Raw genomic sequence first — 13,363 nt, 5'->3', positions numbered from 1 at the left:
ATAGGGATACAAATTAGAACTACAACATCTATTACTGCACGACTTAAGGACCTAAAATCATGTTGCATGGGAGGCAACTCGCTGGCATGGTTGGCTATCAATGGGAAGATCCTCTGTTTCCTTAATACGCCCCTGCAAGTTCGACGTGGATGAAAGGACGTTGAGCTTGGTCCGTAATAGTGAAAATCAAGTAGAAACTAGTGGTTTAGCGAGACCATCAGCTAACTGATCTTTGCTAGAAATGAACTTGACTTCAAGTGTTTTTTGTTAAACTTTTTCTCAGACAAAATGGTAATCAATTTCGACATGTTTGGTGCGAGCATGGAAGACGGGATTGACAGTTAGATATGTAGCGCCAATATTATCACACTAAAGAATTTGACATGAGGAAGGTAGATGCCAAGTTCACGTAATAAGGATTGTAACCAGAGAGTTTATGTAGTAGCATGCGCGACAGCTTGATATTCAGCTTTGGTGCTAGAATGCGCCACAGTGGGTTCCTTTTTAGAGCTCCAAGACACTAGATTATATCCCAAAAAGATGCAATAGCCGGACGTCGATTTACGATCATCTAGGCACCCCGCCCAATCGGCGTTCGAGTAGATGGACAACTGAAGTGAAGAGTTGGGTCGTAGCAGTAAACCAAAGTCAATTATGAACTTGAGGTATCTGAGAATACGCTTCACCGCTGTCCAGTGCACATCAGTAGGCTTGTGCATGAACTGGCAAGCTTTGCTTACTGAAAAAGAGATGTCGGGACGTGTTAGAGAGAGATACTGTAAAGCATCAACAATACTCCTGTATAATGAGGGATCGGCGCATGGAGGACCAGTGAATAAAGAGAGCTGCTGCGTTGAAGACATAGGTGAAGAAATTGGTTTTGCAGGATGCATATTGGTCCGTTGGAGTAGGTTGGTGACGTAGCGACTTTGAGAAAGGATAAGACCATCTGCAACCTGAATAGCTTCAACACCCAGAAAATATTTCAAGTCACCGAGATCCTTCACAGCAAATTCTTGGCTAAGATCATAAATGAGCTTTGTAATGGCAGAGGAGTTGGACCCTGTGATCAAGATGTCATCCACGTAAACTAGAACAAACAAGGTGATTGAGCCATGGCATGAGATGAATAAGGAGGAATCCGAGGCTGAGTTGGTGAATTCGTGTGATGACCCGCTTTCGCTTGTATTTTCGTTGAAATAATTGTTTTTATTTTAATTAATATATTAGTTTATTTATTTTAATTTATTGTGTTTTAAAATTGGTTTTTAATTTAATTGATGATGTGTTTTATTTCTTTTAGTTGTTTATGGTTTTTAATCTCGTTGCGGCGGTTTAGTGTTGTTTTCCCAGAATGAGGATTAGACCTCATCTTCTTTCCCTACACCTCTTTTCTTTTTTTCCTTTTTCTTTTTCCTTTTTCTCTTTTTTCTTCCTTCTTTTTCCTTTCTTTTTCTCTTTTTTCTTTCTTTTCTTTTTTTTCTTCCCCTTCCCGCGTCGACCCCCCTGTGCCTCTCTCTCACCTCCTCTCTCACGCCGGAGTGCATCAGGTCGCCGTCTGGCCACCGTGCGGCTCACCGCCGCCACCGTTCGACTCCCCTCCCTCCGGCGCACCTTCCCACCAAATACCACCCTCATCCGGCCAGCCGTTTGGCCGGAAATCACCCTTGAAGCACCCACAGATTTTGCTCCGATCCGCCGCCGTCGCTCCACCTCCGGCCACCATTTCTTCACCACTTCATCATCGGTCCCTTGCCGTCCTAACCCACCTATTTTCGGCCTCCAACGACCACCGGAACAGCTCCCACGAGCTAGCTTACCTTTTTGGGAAATCCGGCCTCTCTCCGGCGTTTTCGCCGCCACCCACGGCCAACCACCACTTCCAATAGCTTCACAATCATCCCTAGACCATTCCCTATCAATCCCAAGCCCTGGTTTGTCCCCGTTCAAAAGTGGGTATTTCACAACCCACGGCCACAGTGAATTTTCACTGTAACGTTACTTTTTCTCCGCCGTTTGCAACGCCGGGTGTTTTCTAAAATTACCGTATAGCGCTGTAAGTATTTTCCAAACCCTATTTTCAGATTTAAATATATATTGCTCGTTCAATAATTTATTGCTGCTGGTTGGTTGATTCCGGACTGAGTCCGAGGAGTTCGGGGGTCGGATGGATGGAGGACGGAGTTGCCTGTTTTATTGATTTATGTTGGTTGTTTATTTTTGTGCATTGATATGGCATTTACATAGTGCATGCACGTGTGTTTTTGTGTAATTGTGAAAAGCCTGTTTATTGGCGTAAGTGGACTTACGGGTGCGTGTGTATCACGACCCCAAGCCGGGATGGGGTATTATCTCGGTGGAGCTCCTCTGGTCACTCGGGAGCGGAATAAACTGAGTGATGTCGCCTGGGTTGTCGCAGGGCGACGACGGGAGCGGGGGCTAGGGGTTGCTTGGCTACGAACGCGCCGGGCGCGGAACCGGGCATCGCCCTACGCACCGACTCCATGGCCCTTCGCTGGTGAGGGCTAGAGGATGCTTGGCTACGAACACACGGGGCGTGGAACTGGGCATCGCTCGTTAGGTGTCACATGCGTAGTGGTACTCTGCGGTGTGGCACTGGAGCCAGGGTGTGCGGATGACCCCTAGGGGAGGTCATGGTGCATACGGATAAAATGGATTTTGGTTTGAGATGGTTATCGAGGCCAAATGTGACTTTTGGCGTGGTTTTTGGAAAATATATGTTTTTGGGCCAAATGAGATTTTTGGCGTGTGTGGAAAAATCATGTTTTATGGAATTTGTGCATCGGGCATGCTTCATGCATTTTGTTTGAGTTCTATGTCTTTTTATCTAGTAGTGTTTGGGTTTTACTTACCTGCGGTACCATTTTTGGTTCCGTAGCTTTTGGTGCAGGTTTTGAGGATGAGGAAGAGGAGGCTGAGCCCGAGGATGCGGCTCCGCCGGGTTGCTGATGTTATGCTTTGTTTTTTTGGTTTTAAAACTATGTTAGTGTTTTGTAATATTTTATGTATGTTTTGAACAGCTTGTATTACGTTAAAGAAAAATTCTGGTACTTAGTTATATGACTTTCGTTATCCGCTGCGTGTTTCTTCGTGCACATATGTTGCCTTTGCACACACTTGGCACCTGTCGTTAGGGTGGTGACCCGAGTTGTCACCATCCGGACGTCTCGATTTCCCCGTGTTCGTGCGTGGGGATTTGGGGGCGTCACAGGTGGTATCAGAGCGGTTTGGCTCTGGGTAAAACCACATGTCCCGTAGGCAGTACCAGAATGCTTTTAAAGTTGTGTTTTGAAAATTATGTTAAGTAAAGTTATTTGATTTGTTTTAATTGTTTTATTTGTTTTATTTGTTTGAGCTTGTTTGTTTGTTTTTATTTATTTGGTTATGTTTTTGCAAGTTGGGTTCTTTTATTTTCTGTGATGTGGTGTTGGTCTGTGGTTCTGTTTTTGTTTATTGTTGGTTTTATTTGTTTTGTTTTCTGAAAGGGGGTCAAAGGTTGTGGTGACAGGAAAAAAATGGGGAGACCAAGGAAATCTACTCAGGAGCCACGGGACAATACCTCAAGGGATGACTCCATAGCCGAAGCAATACGGCAGATGATGGAGTTTATGCAGCAGAATATTAGGCCACAACAGGCATGGCCTTGGCCACAAGGAGGACCTTGGTCACCACAAGGGGGTCCCTGGCCACAACAAGGAGGGCCTTGTCCACAGCAAGGAGGGTTTTGGCCACAACCAGGAGGTCCTTGGCCACATCAGGGAGGGCCTTGGATGTACCCGGGAGGGTCCAGTAGCATGGTGCAAGCCGGATGCACCTATGAGGGCTTCCTGCGCATAGGACTCCACACTTCACTAGAGAAGAAGATCCACTTCAAGCTGGAAAATGGATCAAAGATCTGGAAAGAACATTTGAGGTGTGTGGTTGCACCGAGGCGCAACAGGTACTCTACGCCAGCTATCTCTTGCAAGGCACGGCGTCTGATTGGTGGGATACCAAGAGGGTGATGCTGGAATCAGAATTGGGGTCTTTCGCTGCTGTGACCTGGCAGCGCTTCAAGAAGGAGTTTAATGACTGCTTCTTCCCCGCAACGGTAAGGAAGCAAAAGGCAAGAGAGTTCTCAAATCTCCAAGGGGGCGCGACAGTGGAACAGTACGCCCGGAGATTCATAGAACTTGGGCGATTTGCTCCCCACCTTATCGCTACAGAGGAGATGCGAGCTTATCATTTTCAGGAGGGTCTACGTCATGACATACGCCGTATGGTGGTCAGCCATCGTATATCCACTTTTCAGGAATTAGTGGATGTGGCCACCCTTGTGGAGCGGGAAAATAATCTGAGTGTGGGCTCCCCTCCAGGGCATAAGAGGCGGAGTTTTTCTGGTGAATGAAGCAGCTCGGGTTCGCCCCAGAAATTTGTTCAGCGGACCGGAACTCGACCTGAAATGTCCTCAGGTGTTCGTATGGGAGGACGGGTACCTATTTGTGGAGCATGTAATAGAGCTCATGAGGGCGAGTGTCGGGTGAGTAGTGGACCCCAGTGTTACCAGTGCGGCCAAGTGGGACATATTGCTCGGGATTGCCCCGTCAGAGTTCAAGAAAGCCGTGGAGGTAGACACGGTGGAAGAACCAACCCGAGACAAGCAGTGCAAGCCCGGGTTTATGCTGTCACACCCGGAGAGGTGGATGATGAGGCGCTAGCGACCCATGATGCTGGAGTAATTACAGGTATGGATTAATTTAATTTTAAGTTGGATTTAATTTTTGGTGTAATTGGTTTCTTCTTTGTTTTTTTTGGATTTCATGGGTTGATGTGTTGGTTCAGGAAAAGTTCGTTTGTATGAGTTTTATGCTTGCACTTTGTTTGATTCCGGTGTGTTGCAGTCAATTGTATCTTCCACGTTTGCACGGGTGTGTAATTTGGTTACGGAACCGTTGCCGAAATCTATGGTAGTGGCTCTACCCAATGGTGAAATGGTGTGGTGTTCCAAGGTTGCTTTGGGATGCCCGCTAAATTTTGAGGGAAGGTTCTTGGATGCTGATTTGGTGGTGTTTAAGCTGTTGGGTTTTGATATCATCCTCGGGATGGATTGGCTATACCGATATTCTGCGAGTATTAATTGCAGAAGTTGGATAATTAGCTTTCAGCTTCCAGATGGTGATTGTCTGGAATTTGCAGGTAGTAAGTTAAAAGAAAAGCCGATAATTATATCGGCGATTCAAGCAAGAAGAGAGATTGCATGGGGAGCGGATGCATTCTTGGTTTAGATGGTGTCCACGCCGTCTGAGGAGAAGTCGTTGGCAGACATTCCAGTTGTGGAAGAATTCCCCGATGTGTTTGTGGATGACTTGCTCGGACTACCCCCTGTTCGGGAAATGGAGTTTGTTATAGACTTGGAACCTGGAGCGGCTCCTGTGCATAAAGCTCCTTATCGCATGGCACCGACTGAATTAAAAGAGTTGAAGACTCAGTTGCAAGAGCTCGTAGAGAAGGGATTTATTCAGCCTAGTACGTCACCGTCGGGTGCACCAGTTTTATTTGTTAAAAAGAAAGATGGAACCCTCCGCATGTGCATTGATTATCGGGAATTGAATAAGGTGACCATCAAAAATAAATATCCTCTCATGCGGATAGATGATTTATTTGATCAGCTTCAAGGAGCAGCCGTGTTCTCTAAAATTGATTTGAGGTCAGGATACTACCAGCTGAGGATCAGAGACAAGGATGTGCCTAAAACTGCTTTCAAGTCGAGGTATGGGCATTACGAATTTAAGGTGATGCCGTTTGGGTTAGCTAATGCCCCTGCTGCTTTCATGGATTTAATGAATCGAGTGTTTCGACCTTATCTGGATTCCTTTGTGGTAGTATTCATCGATGATATTCTGATTTATTCCCGAAATGTTGAAGAGCATGTGTATCATCTTCGTCTGGTACTTGGGAAATTGAGAGAACACCAACTGTACGCCAAGCTCAGCAAGTGTGAATTCTGGTTGGAAGAAGTTAAATTTCTTGGGCATGTAATTTCCTGAGACAGAGTGGCTGTTGATCCTAGTAAGGTAGAAGCCATTTTGTCATGGTAGCGCCCGACTACAGTGCGCGAGATTCAGATTTTCTTGGGGCTGGCCGGGTACTACCGAAGATTTGTGGAGGGATTTGCTCGCTTATCCGGACCTCTCACAGCTTTGACTCGGAAGAATACAGAATTTGTTTAGTCAGATAAGTGTGAGAGAAGCTTCCAACAATTAAAGAACAGGTTGACGACGGCACCAGTGTTAGCGCTCCCAGAACCGCATAAGCCTTTCGTAGTCTTCAGTGATGCGTCTAAGTTTGGTTTGGGTTGTGTCCTTATGCAGGAAGGACGGGTTGTTGCCTATGCATCTCGTCAGCTAAAGGATCATGAGAAGAATTATCCGACGCACGATCTAGAATTGGCTGCAATTGTTTTTGCTCTCAAGATTTGGCGGCACTTCTTGTATGGGGAAGCTTGCGAGGTATTTACTGATCACAAGAGCTTGAAACATTTGTTTTCCTAGAAAAATCTGAATATGAGGCAGAGGCGATGGCTAGAGCTAATCAGTGACTATCAGTGTGAGATCAAGTACCATCCGGGGAAGGTTAATATAGTTGCTGATGCTTTGAGCCGGAAGTCGCACTTAGAAGATGAAGCTGAGCCGTCAGATTTGGATTCATTGCTTTGTGGGATGAGAAGGCTCCTTATTGAGAGTTCGCAGCAAGGAGAGATTTTATCTTCAGTTCTTGATATTCGGGTAACTGATTTTGAAGAATTGAAGACTCTCCAAAGGAAGGATCCGAAGCTGCTGAACATCAGGAAAAGAGTCAGAAAATCTCGAGGGCCGTTGCATTATAGCATGGATAACGATGGGATACTTTGGTTCCGAGATCGCAGAGTGGTCCCTAAAGACTCAGAATTTAAAGAACGAATCATGGCAGAAGCTCATGTGGCCCCTTATTCAGTTCATCCCGGCAGTACAAAGATGTATCGGGACTTGAAGAAAAATTACTGGTGGGATGGAATGAAGAAGGATATTGCCTTGTATGTTGAGAAATGCCACACATGCTGTCAAGTGAAGGCCGAGCATCAAAGACCTGCAGGTATGCTCCAACCCCTCCCTATTCCTGAGTGGAAATGGGATGACATCACGATGGACTTTGTAGTGGGTTTGTCGAGAACGCCTAGTGGGAAAAATTCTGTTTGGGTGATTGTTGACCGGTTAACGAAGAGTGCTCATTTTTTGCCTGTTAATAACACCGACTCTTTGGGTAAGTTGACCCGCTTGTATGTCAAGGAGATAGTGCGGCTGCACGGCATACCAAAGAGTATAGTGTCAGATCGAGACCCAAGGTTTACGTCGCAGTTCTGGAAGAGTTTGCACGCAGCTTTGGATACTAAGTTGAAGTTCAGTACTGCATATTACCCACAGACAGACGGCCAGTCAGAGCGCACAATTCAGACCCTTGAAGACATGTTGCGAGCATGTGTCATGGATTTTCAAGGGAGTTGGGAAAACCATCTGCCACTCATCGAGTTTGCATATAATAACAGCTTCCATGCGACCATTCAGATGGCTCCCTATGAAGCTCTTTATGGGAGAAAGTGCAGGTCGCCCTTGTGTTGGGATGAAGTCGGGGAGAGTAGGATAATTGGACCCGAAATAATTCAAGAAATGCAAAGCCAAGTCCGGATCATCAGAGATAAAATGGCGGCAGCTCAGAGTCGCCAGAAAAGCTACGCTGATACCAGGAGGAGAGAGTTGTCTTTTGAAGTTGGTGATTGGGTTTATCTCAAAGTCTCTCCCATGAGAGGTGTTAAGTGTTTTGGTAAGAAGAGGAAGTTGGATCCGAGGTATGTCGGCCCTTTTCAGATTCTGGAGAAGGTAGGATCCGTCGCCTATAGAGTTGCTTTGCCGGGATATTTTGGGGATATTCATGATGTCTTCCATGTATCATCCCTGAAGAAGAGCTTTGGACAGCAAGAGCCACGCTTCGTCGACCCAGCGGGTATTCAGTTGCAACCGGATCTCACTTATGAAGTTGTTCCGTCACAGATCATGGATTGGAAGGAGCAACAGTTGAGGTCCAAGACGATACCTTTGGTTAAGGTGGCTTGGGGAGATCCGTTAGCTCAAGACTTCTCTTGGGAGCGAGTAGCGGACATGAGGGAGCAGTACCCGTACTTGTTTGAAGGATGAAGGTATGTATCTTAATCTTGGTCACAGTTGGTTTATGTGCTTTTATGTGGCTTGCTTTAAGTTGGTGGTTGATCTTGCAAATTTCGAGGAAGAAATTTTGTTTTTAAAGGGGGGAGGATGTGATGACCCGCTTTCGTTTGTATTTTCGCTGAAATGGTTGTTTTTATTTTAATTAATATATTAGTTTATTTATTTTAATTTATTGCGTTTTAAAATTGGTTTTTAATTTAATTGATGATGTGTTTTATTTCTTTTAGTTGTTTATGGTTTTTAATCTCGTTACGGCGGTTTAGTGTTGTTTTCCCGGAATGAGGATTAGACCTCATCTTCTTTCCCTACACCTCTTTTCTTTTTTTCCTTTTTCTTTTTCCTTTTTCTCTTTTTCTCTTTTTTCTTTTTCCTTTCTTTTTCTCTTTTTTCTTTCTTTTCTTTTTTTTCTTCCCCTTCCCGCGTCGACCCCCCCGTCCCTCTCTCTCTCCTCCTCTCTCACGCCGGAGTGCTTCTGCCCTCGACCCGCCTTCGTCCGGCCACCGTGCAGCTCACCGCCGCCACCGTTCGACTCCCCTCCCTCCGGCGCACCTTCCCACCAAATACCACCCCCATCTGTCCAGCCGTTTGGCCGGAAATCACCCTTGAAGCACCTACTGATTTTGCTCCGATCCGCCGCCGTCGCTCCACCTCCGGCCACCATTTCTTCACCACTTCATCACCAGTCCCTTGCAGTCCTAACCCACCTATTTTCGGCCTCCAACGACCACCGGAACAGCTCCCACGAGCTAGCTTTCCTGTTTGGGAAATCCGGCCTCTCTCCGGCATTTTCGCCGCCACCCACGGTGATTGAGCTGAAATATTGCATAGTTTAGCTATTTAAAACCAATGTATTTTAAATTCTTCGTTACACTATTATTGGTTTTAGATAGAGAAATGGTTAATAAGCATAAATACGAGTTGTGTTTTTTTTAATTGATTAATATCATGTTTATGCTTATTTTCAGGTGGAGTGTGATCATAAGGCTTGGAAGACTGAAAGTTACATTTGGTGCTGTAAACGTTGTAAGCAGATCAATCAAATATTTGGAAGTTCTCGTGTCGGTTGGTGCAGTTAAAGTGAAAAAAAAAATGAAGTGCATGCCGTGCCGTGCCATGCTTGAATTGGAGACTGAATTGAGCCAACTTATATATATATATTGCTGGACGGAGAAAGAAATAACTTGTGGAGTTGGTGGTGTTAATTTGGTGGAGTTGTGGAATTGGAGGAATGCACCGAATTTATATATATATATACATATATGTGTGTGGCTGAACGGTGGGAAATAGAGAGAGACGTGTGAGTGGAAAAGAGTGAGTCAGTGCGCTGGAATTTAGAGAAGTTCGTGCAGTCAGCTGGAATTTAGAGAAGTCGGTGCAGTAGGTATTGAATTGAAGAGAGAATTGTACATTGAATATAAGAGGCGTGCTTGACTTGTAGAGAGGGAGACGTGCAGAGAAAAAAGAAAAGGAGCCGTGTAAATCAATAGAGACGTGCTGGAATGAATTATGGTGAGGAGGACCGACTAGAAGCAGCTATATATATGTATATTGCTGGACGTAAATTGAAAAAGAGGTGGGGAGCAATCGGTGTAGGGGTTGAGGGGCAGATTACGTAAGAAAGGGGGGGAGTTGAGGTGTGTAGGTCGGTTGCTTTTATTGATTAATTATCTTAGAAGAAGAGAGTCGGTGAGAGAGAAGATGTGTTAGTGAGATGTGTTGTGCTGTAATTGAAGGAAGGAGACGTGAGGAACATGAAGTGGTGATTGAAGGGAGAGTCGGTTCGATTTAATTGGCTGGCAGGAGAGGGAGTTGTCGTCCAAACCGAAGGAGGCAGTGGCTGGCCTGGTTTTTCAAATTCTGTTATTTGTTGTTTAGTATTTCTTGTGTTTTATTTTAGTTATTTAATGGAGAATACTTATGTGATTTCTATAGTATTTGTAATAAATATGTTTGGCTAAATTTTTGTACTAAGGTTAGAGGTAAAGTTTAATAATTTAAATATTATTTTCGGATCCACGTAAAATTTATTCTACGAGTTTGATCGATTGAAAGATTTTATTATTGGATATTTTGATTATCTATATACTCGTCTTGATTCATTGTGATTTTCGAATACAGTGAATGCTTGAGGAATCCCTGTGGTATTCAAATAGATTTGTAAATGTTTTAATCATCAATCGTTCACACTCAATCATAAGCGACTTTTTTTTTATTGATCTTAAATGCTAAATCTTCCAATTAAACGGAATCATTATTTTAATTTAATTGAAGTAAATCGATCGGAAACAATATCATAAATTATTAAACGGATCCTCGAAACCTTAGTCTTTCTTCATATCTTTATATTCGATTGTACGTTTCTTTTAGTTTCGTTTCATTGTCTGAATTTGTTTCCTTTATCACAAAAGTCAATCCCTGTGGATTCGATCCTGTAAGATACTACAACACCTGTATACTTGCAGGTAAAACTGCACTAAATTTTTGGTTCATTAATTTGAGTCAGAGTTTAGGCGCAACACACGGCCAACCACCACTTCTAATAGCTTCACAATCATCCCTAAATCATTCCCTATCAATCCCAAGCCCTGGTTTGTCTCCGTTCAAAAGTGGGTATTTCACAACCCACGGCCACAGTGAATTTTCACTGTAACGTTGCTTTTTCTCCGCCGTTTGCAACGCCGGGTGTTTTCTAAAATTACCGTATAGCGCTGTAAGTATTTTCCAAACCCTATTTTCAGATTTAAATATATATTGCTCGTTCAATAATTTATTGCTGCTGGTTGGTTGATTCCGAACTGAGTCTGAGGCGTTCGGGGGTCAGATGGATGGAGGACGCAGTTGCCTGTTTTATTGATTTATGTTGGTTGTTTATTTTTGTGCATTGATATGGCATTTACATGGTGCATGCACGTGTGTTTTTGTGTAATTGTGAAAAGCCTGTTTATTAGCGTAAGTGGACTTATGGGTGCGTGTGTATCACGACCCCAAACCGGGATGGGGTATTATCTCGGTGGAGCTCCTCTGGTCACTCGGGAGCGGAATAAACTGAGTGATGTCCCCTGAGTTATCGCAGGGCGACGACGGGAGCGGGGGCTAGGGGTTGCTTGGCTACGAACGCGCCGGGCGTGGAACCGGGCATCGCCCTACGCACCGACTCCGTGGCCCTTCGCTGGTGAGGGCTAGAGGATGCTTGGCTACGAACACGCGGGGCATGGAACTAGGCATCGCTCGTTAGGTGTCACATGCGCAGTGGTACTCTGCGATGTGGCACTGGAGCCAGGGTGTGCGGATGACCCCTAGGGGAGGTCATGGTGCATACGGATAAAATGGATTTTGGTTTGAGATGGTTATCAAGGTCAAATGTGACTTTTGGCTTGGTTTTTGGAAAATATGTGTTTTTGGGCCAAATGGGATTTTTGGCGTGTGTGGAAAAATCATGTTTTATGGAATTTGTGCATCGGGCATGCTTCATGCATTTTGTTTGAGTTCTGTCTTTTTATCTAGTAGTGTTTGGGTTTTACTTACATGCGGTACCATTTTTGGTTCCGTAGCTTTTGGTGCAGGTTTTGAGGATGAGGAAGAGGAGGCTGAGCCCGAGGATGCGGCTCTGCCGGGTTGCTGATGTTATGCTTTGTTTTTTTGGTTTTAAAACTATGTTAGTGTTTTGTAATATTTTATGTATGTTTTGAACAGCTTGTATTACGTTAAAGAAAAATTCTGGCACTTAGTTATATGACTTTCGTTATTCGCTGCGTGTTTATTTGTGCACATATGTTGCCTTTGCACACACTTGGCACCCGTCGTTTGGGTGGTGACCCGGGTTGTCACCATCCGAACGTCTCGATTTCTCCGTGTTCGTGCGTGGGGATTTGGGGGCATCACAATTCGAGAGTACAAAGATGTTCATGGAGTCGAGCATACCAGGCCCAAGGGGCTTGCTTGAGCCCGTAAAGGGCTTTATGTAGTCACCAAACATGGTTGGGAAAGCTTGGATGAACATATCCAACGGGCTGGCTCATATACACGTCTTTGGACAAGTTTCCATGAAGAAACGCATTTTGGATATCAATTTGTCGAATAGACCACTGATGAGAGACAGCCAAGCTAAGAACCAATCGGATTGTCGTGGCATACAGAAACTCCAGAATGACAATGGGGTATGGAAAGAGAATGAAGTGAGGGATCAACTTATTATTGATTATTTACAGGAGCTCTTTTGAACCTCTAGGCAAAGAGGCCTTATGGAGTTTTTAGAGAATCTACTAGCAAAGGTTACAACTTCCATGAATGAAGAGCTGACTCAGGTTTATATAGAGGATGAGGTTATTGAAGCTCTAAAATAGATGAATCTCACAAAGGCTCGAGGACTAGATGACATGGTTTTAATCTTCTTTAAAAAATTTTGGAATATTGTTAGAAGGTCAACTATAGCAGTAGTTTTGCATGCCTTGAACACTAGTGAGTTTCCAAGTTCTCTAAATCACACTTTTATCACTTTGATTCCAAAGAAGAAATCCTATGTGAAAGTATTAAATTATAGACCAATTAGCTTTTGCAATGTGATTTATAAGTTGATCTCAAGAGTGATTGCTAATAGACTGAAAAGCTACTTCCCATCATTATCTCGGACTCACAAAGTGATTTGGGGTTGGATACTAAATTGATCAACATGATTATGGTGTGTGTGAAAATAGTGACATTTTCTATGTTTATTAATGGAGAACCTAAGCGCGGGCCCTATTCTTTGAAGTAGGGGGTTGAGGGAGGGGATCCGCTATCACCCTATTTGTTTCTATTATGTATTGAAGGGCTCATATCCTTATTGAAAATAGCAGAGAGGGATCACTCTATTTCAGATTTAAAATTATATAGGGGGCTCCACACATTAATCATATGCTTTTTGCATATGATAGTGTGATATTTTGTAAAGCCAATATGTTGTAAAATAAAAAGGTGCAACTACTATTAGAGAAGTATGAAAATGCCACTGGATAGAAGATTAATCGAGGAAAACAAACCATGGTCTTCCACATAAATGTGTTAGCAGATATGCAAGAACAAATCATGGTTGTGTATAGAGGGCAAGCAATGTGCAATAATATGAT

The 13,363-nt window shown here is 44.0% G+C and overlaps 1 protein-coding gene across 1 annotated transcript; it reads right to left on the bottom strand.

The window, feature by feature from the left end:
- Positions 1–434: 434 nt before the first annotated feature.
- Positions 435–12,234, bottom strand: LOC122276944 (uncharacterized mitochondrial protein AtMg00810-like). Its single transcript, XM_043086830.1, has 2 exons — positions 12,180–12,234; positions 435–1,063 (listed from the first exon to the last, which is right to left on the bottom strand). Exons 1-2 carry the CDS (start codon positions 12,232–12,234, stop codon positions 435–437), a joined length of 684 nt encoding a protein of 227 aa, XP_042942764.1.
- Positions 12,235–13,363: the final 1,129 nt, after the last annotated feature.

This window comes from Carya illinoinensis, chromosome 9 (assembly GCF_018687715.1).
Source record: "Carya illinoinensis cultivar Pawnee chromosome 9, C.illinoinensisPawnee_v1, whole genome shotgun sequence".
Classification (NCBI taxonomy): Eukaryota; Viridiplantae; Streptophyta; class Magnoliopsida; order Fagales; family Juglandaceae; genus Carya; species Carya illinoinensis.
The sequence above is the reverse complement of the archived record's forward strand: the minus strand, read 5'-3'. Positions and strand labels throughout refer to the sequence as shown.